We start from the raw sequence: 9,531 nt of genomic DNA on the forward strand, positions 1-9,531 counted from the left end.
AAACTGAAGAAAGCATTACACTCTGAGACCGTTAAAAACTGGAAAACAGTGTGATGGCGGACGATAATTCTAAACTGAAGGTAAATTATGTTTTCATGGTGCATACTGTACTTGTGTAGCGACAAAAATCACACCAGTGTGAAGTGAGGGGTGCTCTTATCATCGTACATCATCATTGCCGACTTCTTACTGACGGTTGAGAGTTGAAAGCCTCTTATATACTGTATATGTTATGCAATGTTAGTGTTTACACTATGGCGTAAAATTGTCCATTCATTGGAATGGGAATTTAATGTTTGTGTAGGACAGTTTGTGCACACACACTAAAAGCTGGACATAGGGGATAGTGCCCCTCAAAAAAATGATTAAGCTCTGATTGTTATCAACACTTGTCATATTTTACTGTTACCGTAATTACTTAAAGGACAACTTTAGTTTTTCTCAACCAAGGTGCATGTTTTAGGTTGTTATTAGAGAAAGAGAAAGATGAGTGTTATTATTTTTTTCCATTTGCTGCTTTCTTTCGTTTTAGCTATTTTTAACAGGGGGCGGGAGCATTTGAACATGTACTGTTTTACACATTTTTATACCGATTTCTTTTTTGAGGGGCGTCTCCTATACAGGTTTGTTTTTAGTTCAATGTTTGTTTTAAAAACGCCATTGACAATGAAGGGAAAATTTACGTCATCTTGTCCCTAATACAAACATGCCATTAACAATAAAGAGAATTTAAGTTTTATATCACCATTACATCACCTAATCAAGTTAATCAACATGAGTTAGACTTTAATATATTAGCGCCCATCACTTCACAAGGATGTGATTTTTATTATTTACTAACTATAGTATACCAGACCCCACGAAATTACATCTGGCTACAAAAGATTGACATATTGAGCCTACAACACACAGTAAGGCTTAATTAAATAATGTAATTTCTTGTGGTCTATTAGGACTATAGTAAATAATAATAAAGAAATCGCCATAATATTTTGTAAAAATATACATATTTATTTATGTTTGAATGCCCCCGCCCCCCTGTCAAAAATAGCTAAAATCCCTAACATTAAAGAAAGCAGCAAATGAAAAAAAAAACACTCATCTTTTACTTTCTCTAATAACCTAAAACATATATGGACCATGGTTGAAAAAAGCTAAAGTTGTCCTTTAACTTTGTTAATGTCGATTTTAGCTGCTCCAGCCATCCGTACAGTCCTTTGTGATTTTGTGCATCATTACCCTCGGCGTCATTAAAGGTAAGGGAGTGGTCTTTTAATATTTATGCTTAATTTGTATTGTTATGTTGCTCCAATCACCACCCCAGCATCCACCTGTGGGCTCTAACATTCACAATGTTCAGAAATAGAGAAAAAAGCTTATCTACAAGAATCTTGGTGGTTTTGTATGTCACTAACTTATACAAGTACAACCAGTGAAATGTTGGGACTTGTTCCACAAATTGTGGTAGCCTAGGTTCGGCAACCTTTTTCCGAGTGCCATGTTTTTATTTTCTTGATAGTCAGTGTGTCATATCAACATTAAGAATTATGACACATCAAAATAAAATATTTCAGATGATTGTTCATACAGCAATCTTAATTTTTTCTTCTTCTTTTGAAATAGGATTAGACTATAACCCACCTATCTCCCAGACTCCCTCCCCAGTCAGAACTCAGAATTCAGAGTTTGAATGAATGTAATTATTTTAAATATATTTAATATTAAAAGAAAACCGTCTCTCACACTTATGCCAGCGTGTCAGTGATCACATTGCCCTGTGCCAATGTTGGCAGTGGCACCCGTGCCTACGGTAAGGTTGCCTACCCCTGATAATAACAGAATATATTAAAGTAAGCTCACAAACGTATGTGTCCCAATTCACCATGCTGTGAGCTTGTATATTCACCTTCATTGTACCACAAAGTATACCAGGTTGGTTTAAGTGGTTAATGAGTTCACAAATAACCACAGCATGAGTCGTCTGTCCCACAGTTCCATGCGATGCCAACACTGTATTGAACTGTACGCGTCCGGATCCCCCTGCTCTCCTGGAGGCTCTGCGACCAGTCTTCAACCTGAGCGCCATACGACCCGTCAGGAACATGTCCACACCCACCTATCTCAACATGTCCTTCACCCTGTACAGCATTCTCGGCGTGGTATGTCCTTCAGTGAACATTCTGTTCTCCACAATATACTTATTACAAGCCAGCAACCCATTTGACATGAACTTGAAGTGGCATGTTTTTCTTTTTTTTTGATAGTCAGTGTGCCATATTAACACAACATAAAATTAAATAATTTCCAACTGATTTTGATTGTCCATAAATACAACAACCTTTTTTATTTAATTAGTATTCTATTTGAGACCCCCTACCTATCTCCCTGACTCCCTCCCTAACCCAAATTTGAATGAATGTAGAATTATATGCAGGGTGTCATTTGGATACAAATGTGAGAGGACTTAATTTATTTGACTATACATTTTATAAATAATATTTTATTTTAAACCAGAAAACCTATGTCTCACACTTATGCCAATGTGCCAGTGATCACACTTCCCTGTGCCAATGTTGGCACCCGTTCCTAAGGTTTCCGACCGTTCACTCCAGACACCCAGACAAGGGGATTATAGTATTTCAAGTGTTGTTAATTATTCAGTATTCCAGGCTGGACTACTGTAGTCCAGGCTGGACTACTGTAGCCTAATGCACTTCTCATTAGGATCCCTAGCAAGAGCCTTCAAAGGCTCCAATACATCCAAAATAGCGCTGCTAGGATCCTGATGAGAGTGCGCAAACGAGAACACATCACACCCATCCTCCGCTCACTTCACTGGTTCCCCATCACATTCCGCCTTCCGGACACAATACAAGATATCCCTGCTCACCCACCAATGCGTCCACGGAAATGCCCCCCTCTACCTCAAAGAATTAGTCTCCCTGAAACCCTCGACCCGCACCCTCCACTCATCAAACACATACTGCTTCAACCCCGTCACGGCTAACCTGCGCACCATGGGTGACAGGGCCTTCTGCACAGCTGCCCCTGAACTGTGGAATACCCTCCCCGCACACTTGAGAGCGCCACAGCACACATCGACTGCTTCGAGAGGACTAAAGACCTACCTTTTTAATAAGGCTTTCCCCCAAACCCACTGATTTTATTCCTTGACCTCATGTTCAATTACTGTTGTTTTTTTCTTGATGCTAAACTGTGTGCTTTTAATCGTGTAATGTTCTTTTTTTGCTTTTGCCTACTGTTTCATATTTTTGCCTAATGCCTACTGTAGCACTTTGAGATTCTGAGGAATGTAAAGCGCATTATAAATAAAATCCATTATTATTATCAGTATTAGTATGGATGGACTTTCATCTGTCAATTGTCTCTGCTGGTTTGTCTTTCTTTGTCTTGTGATACATAAGCCGTCTTAAAGTGATACACTGATGTTTAATTTTTGTAAAATAATAGTTCCTAATATAATGAATGATATATTTCTTAATTATCATTATTTTCTTTTTAATACAAAAAAACAGGATGAAAAAGCTCAACTTCTGACTACATACATCTGGCTTGATTTTGTGAGTATTTTAACAATGCAAACAATTACCGACAGACCAAATACATAATTTGGATGGTCCTTGACATGAAAAAGTTTGATCACCACTCATAGCAACACAAGTATTTCAGAATACTGTTAAAGACATTGGTAGAATCGATCTCAGGTCTTAATGGTACAACACAGCATCCAGATATAACCTACTGCAGGCCTGATTTGTGTACTGCACAATAACACTGGCTTGTCCTTCTAGTATTGGGGGAATGAGTTCTTCAGCTGGGACCCGGTCCAGTGTGGCACCGACAGGATTTCTCTACCCAGAAACAAGTTTTGGATACCAGATGTAGTGATCAACGAATTGTGAGTTCCGTTACAAAACGTACATGTACTTTCTACACGATTATCTCATTGACGCCTGGTGCAACCTACGTTGTTCTACCTCTGATGCCACTGCACTCTCTGATCAGCTATTGCTATACATGTAGCAACATAACTATTTAAAAAAAAGAATTAATCTGAATTTGAAGGTTTTCAGAAACTTTAGGTCAGGCCCTAGAAGGAGTTCCCAGATTCTGCATCAGGCATCAATGAGTTAACAAGTAGAGTTGTTCTGAAAAGCTTCTGATGATGACCACATTTCATTCTGCTGTATATGTCTCTTTACACCAGTGATGAACCTGCTGTTCTGCTTTGTTCTTGTCTTGCAGCATGGAGGAGAACAACGCCCCGTCTGTCCCGTACGTGACTGCCTATCATCACGGCAGGATAAATGAGGCGCTGCCCATGAGGGTAGTCAGCTCCTGTAACCTTGAAATCTACACCTTCCCCTTTGACATCCAGAAGTGCACCCTCACCTTCAATTCCTACATGTACCTTGGTGAGGTGCACCGTTTTGCTCAAGAAGGGCTCCTCCTCAGCACCCAGATGTCACATTTATTTTTGTTTCAGAAACAATTTTTTTTTGGTTGTTCTCTCACATGTATTTGTAATACTAATAATAATGAATAATGGACATATTGGGTGGAAACATTATACAGTTGTGTCAGAAACCTTTCAGGATTCAAATTTAAAAGCATCAAAAGTAGCAGATCTACAAGCTCAAAATGCTTTTTTTAAGCTTGTGGATCTGCTAGTTTGATGCTTTTGTGTGACGCTGTAGCATGATTAAGTAGGGTGTTAATTTGCAAAACAATGTTAAAATGTGGAGATAGGAGGTTTCTGCCTGACAGGAACAAGTTACAACTTACCGTTTTCTTCTTATTTCCTTGCCTGATCTCTTCTCCTCTCAGAGAATGAGGTGAGATTGAAACTTGGAAAATCACTGGACAAAATTCTGGAGCATTCCAAGGAGGTGATGACAACCATGGGAGAGTGGGAGCTGATGGACATCACATACACTAAATATGTAGTGATTTATTCTATTGGAGGCATCGAAGAGCTTGCATTCCATGTACGTTAATTTTAGATTTTTTCTTCCTTTTCTCTGCTCTTTCGTCGTTGGGCCAATTAATTCCTCCGCACAGACATTTGTGTGTTGTCACTGCTGTTGTATCCAATTGACTCACCTGCCAATGCGGAGCCCCCACCGGGAGGATGTGGAGCCCTCGTCCTACTCCCCACGCTCAACACTCCCCGCTGACAGGTGCCGTCCCAACCTGTAGGAATAAGTGCAGTGACTGTGACAAATATCACCCTCAACAAAATATAAATTGTGTTCTTACAACTTCTTAGAGATGCGCGACAAAGCCAGATGCACCACGACACGGTGGATTCGAACCCACAAGCTCCACGGTGGTGGGCAGGCTCCACGAGCGATTTATCTCTTAAATTATTTGTAGTAAAAAATAAATGCAGTGAACGCAGGATTGATTTGTTCTTGTACGTGTATGATTGAATGGCAACTAGATTATGCCAAGCCCTGCCCTGCCTGCCTTGAATGCAAGAACGACACAACAAGGGCTACTCTCTACGAGGTGAACCTCATCCTTCTTGTCCCCTGTGTAGATCAGGCTGAGGCGCAGGGCTACTGTCTACGTGGTGAACCTCATCCTTCTTGTCCCCTGTGTAGATCAGGCTGAGGCGCAGGGCTACTGTCTACGAGGTGAACCTCATCCTTCTTGTCCCCTGTGTAGATCAGGCTGAGGCACAGGGCTACTGTCTACGAGGTGAACCTCATCCTTCTTGTCCCCTGTGTAGATCAGGCTGAGGCACAGGGCTACTCTCTACGAGGTGAACCTCATCCTTCTTGTCCCCTGTGTAGATCAGGCTGAGGCGCAGGGCTACTCTCTACGTGGTGAACCTCATCCTTCCAAGCTGCTTCCTCACCACAGTGGACCTTTTCAGCTCCCTGCTTCCTCCTCAGGGTGTCGACCGCTCTTCCTTCAAGATGACCCTCATCCTGGGCTACACCGTCTTCCTGCTCATGATGAATGACCTGCTGCCCGTCACTGGAAGCAGCATACCTCTCATAAGTTAGTAATAGAAGCTGTCCAGTTGTAAAGGCCGGGGGACTATACTGCCCTATAAAGCCAACGTGCAGTAAACGCATTTTTGGACACTGACTTATTTGTGTGTAGCCTATCACAAAGGTCAAATTAGCCTTCATGATATTTGCCAATATCTCAGTTGAAACACTTTTAAACCCAATATCGTCCTTTTTTTCCTTCTTTATTTTGTAGTTACTGCACCATGGCTTTGTAGCTAGCCTGTACACCTTAACTGGAATGCCATTCTGTGTTGTTTGGAATATATAACCCTTCAAATGTGCTACCGTGTTGACTTCCAGATGCAGTAACGTGCATCACTCCGTCTGCTCTCCCTTTTATCTCTCTCTTTCTTCCCAGATGAGTTCTTCTGTCTCTGTCTGGCTCTGATGGTGGCCAGCCTACTAGAGACCATCCTCATCACCAATCTCTTGTGTGACTCCAGTGGGCACCTCTCTCCGGTCCCCCGGTGGGTCCAGGTGTCGGTCCTACATATACTGGGCCCTCTTGTAGGCCTTCCTCAAAATCCCAAAGAAAGAACTAACACAGGTATGGGAATAATTTATTTACCTAGGGAAGTAGCTGAGCACAGGTGCTCATTTTGAGCAACGCCCTGCAACTGTATGAGTTATATTCAATAATAATATATGCGTTTTATTCCACTTTAGTAGCCTAACCAAGTCCACATTTCTATACATCTGATTATATCAGGTGACGTTAACAAACTTCTCATAAACAACACAAGGCATATAACATTCAGGAATAGCAAGCACATTTAGCTGAGCATACATGCACTGAATTAGCTAGGAGTAGGACTAATGTAGGCTACCTGAATGTACCAGAAGTCAGTTCAGAACTTGGCTGTTTTTATACACCCAGTTCACCCAAAGCCAGTGGTCTATTTACCCTGTATGCCCAGCTGAGCTATTTTATACATCATGACATGTGCATACCTGTTTCCTAGAAGTGAATGCCTGCCCTCTGGTGGCAGTGGACAAAGCTCCAGGGGAGCTGGGGAGGCTTGGTAAAGACCTCCAGGCCATCCGCCTCCAGGTGGACCAGCAGCTAACAGGGAACCAGACCTCTGAGGAGTGGCTCCAGGTGGGTTTCGTCATTGATCGCCTGTTCTTCATCTTCTACATCATCTTCATATCAGTCAGCTTCATCACCATCATCGGTATCTGGGCCAGCTCATGCACAGCTGATATGTAGATAAGTAACAGTAGATAAGCACTGTTTGTTACAAGACCCCATTAATGTAGACCAGGGGTCTTCAACGTTTTCCAGGCCAAAGACCCCTTGCTGAGAGAGAGAGAGATGAAAAAGGTTTTCAAACATTTTACGACTTAAATCCTCAATGCTTTGTAAATTTGACCTTTTGGTTTGGTACTTGGCCTGCTCTTATTTCCCTCTAAACCAAACCTATTTGCAGAGAATAGCCTTGAATCTGCAATGTCTGTGACGTGCTGTGAGCTTGAGATTTTGTCTGTTTCCCCCAGAGTTGTGATATGAGGGTTTAAAAAACAAATACAGTTTCTATCACACAGGCGGCCCTCCTGCAGTATCTCTGAGGACCCCTTAGGGGTCCCGGACCCCAATTTAGACCATGGTTTTGTGTATGGTCTCAGACAACAAGTGAACAATAAAACATTCCTTAACAACAATTGAGTTGAGTTGAGTTGATTGAGGGACTGAGTCCACATGGGCAACACAGCTAAGATGCTTGAGTTATTAGTGTTCTGGTATTTAAAGGAAGCCAGTTTGTGATTTCTCCGGATTATTGTCTTTACAGAGAGAGGGTGCAGAGAGAGAGAGAGAGAGAGAGAGAGGTGTGAATGGAATCACATCGTGCGTGCGCATATATGGCACATCTCTCTCATGTTTAGGTAATTAAGGGTGCACCATTGACTGCATGTCACTGCCATGCTAGCCTCGGAAACCCAGACGTTTTTATTTCCAGGGAGGAAAAAAAAAGTCTGGGTCCGAGTCCACTTCAATTCGGCATAGAGTAGCGCAAACGTCGATCACTCTGCTGATTTCGGATTGTCGGCATCTTTGTTAAATTGACGCACACATGTACACACACACACTCCTCTCTCTCTCTGTCGCTCTAATTAATCAGTGTCATGTCGCGCAGCTGTGTCTAGATTCTCCCGGCGGATCCGGCCGGGAGCTGCCTATGCCATAGAAAGCATACAGTAGGGTGGACCCCAGGCTACTGCCATGCTGACAATGTGCGCGCGTGAACTTGTATTAGCCTACATTATAACGTGACATTTATTATACAGCTCGAAAATATAGCCACTCTACAAGCTCACAACTGGTTGTACTTGTGGACACTTCTATAGGTCTGACTATGCTATTAATTTCTGTGCAGGACTTGCCAAGTCGCCAGAGCAATGGTAAAGTGTCTATCATTTTGAAATTATATGGAGAGAAAAGTCGAGTTGGGATCTGGAGATTTACGCACATACGTGGTACAAATATAACTTCGCAATCTAACTGTGAGATATGATTCCTCCAGCACGATCTCACCCAAACACGGTGAAATAACACGGATTGCCAAATCCGTACATACACTACTAGAAAACCCCCAAAAAACCCAATTTTGGCCATAACTTTTTTTTCTCTATGTTTCCGGCAGAGCAGACCTCTCATTCTGTGGACCTTAATGACCAAGTGAATAGAAAAAAACACAAATAAAAAGTATGTCATGACATCACAGGTTAATTCTTAACCGTTGAGCTTTTTGAAAACTACAGACTAAACATGAAGGTACTCAAATCCACTTTTCTTTCACGGTTGTCTCACTGTATTTCAAGCAATACTACCACATATGTTGCTGCCCAGCCTGTGCACATTTTGTGTACTTATATTTTGACAGCAGGAATTGCCTGTCATAATTTGACCCCCCAGTATTAGGATGTTGATATTCATTCATCAGCCAAACCCCCCCCCCCCACCCCCACCCCCAGATAGGACATATAGGGCCTTAGTCCTACTCCTCCTCCCAGCCAACACTCCCCACTGACAGGTAGTTCCCACAAACTTTGATACAAATTAAATATTCATGACCTTGCTGCTTAGTTATATAAAGCTGAACCATCCAAGTGAGATTTGAGGATGAAGGCTGCTGTTACTCCACTGCTCCACCTGGTGGTGCTGTTAGCTAGGACAGTACGTGGGCATGGACAGGATGTAAGCTCACTCATCCAGTTTATGGAGAAGCTAGCCCTACAAGCAGAACCCAATGCTACTGAAGTTTCTGACATTTTGTAGACCCAGAGCATTGGGTCCTATTCCAGCTCCACCCTGCCACCGGGTACGCACACATAAATTAACGTAAACAACTTCGGATAAGTCCTTCTGCGCTCTTTGAGGACTTTTTTTCCTTTGAGGGCTTCTGAATCTGTGAACTATAAGTACCTATACATACCGCTGCGAATATCTCCTGTGGCGCGGAAGCCGTTAAGTATTTTTTCTTTGTTT

At 42.2% G+C, this 9,531-nt stretch overlaps 1 protein-coding gene across 1 annotated transcript; it reads left to right on the plus strand.

Moving 5' to 3' along the window:
- Positions 1–53: 53 nt before the first annotated feature.
- Positions 54–7,254, plus strand: LOC310864528 (5-hydroxytryptamine receptor 3C-like; the record flags this gene model as incomplete). Its single annotated transcript, XM_083773216.1, has 9 exons — positions 54–80; positions 2,055–2,159; positions 3,813–3,919; positions 4,267–4,436; positions 4,849–5,009; positions 5,628–5,687; positions 5,820–6,030; positions 6,403–6,591; positions 7,007–7,254. The coding sequence occupies 9 exons, from the start codon at positions 54–56 to the stop codon at positions 7,252–7,254; spliced, it is 1,278 nt and encodes a 425-aa protein (XP_083629342.1).
- Between the last annotated feature and the right edge of the window lie 2,277 nt (positions 7,255–9,531).

Source organism: Protomyctophum parallelum (assembly GCF_964188405.1).
Source record: "Protomyctophum parallelum genome assembly, chromosome: 9".
Lineage (NCBI taxonomy): Eukaryota > Metazoa > Chordata > Actinopteri > Myctophiformes > Myctophidae > Protomyctophum > Protomyctophum parallelum.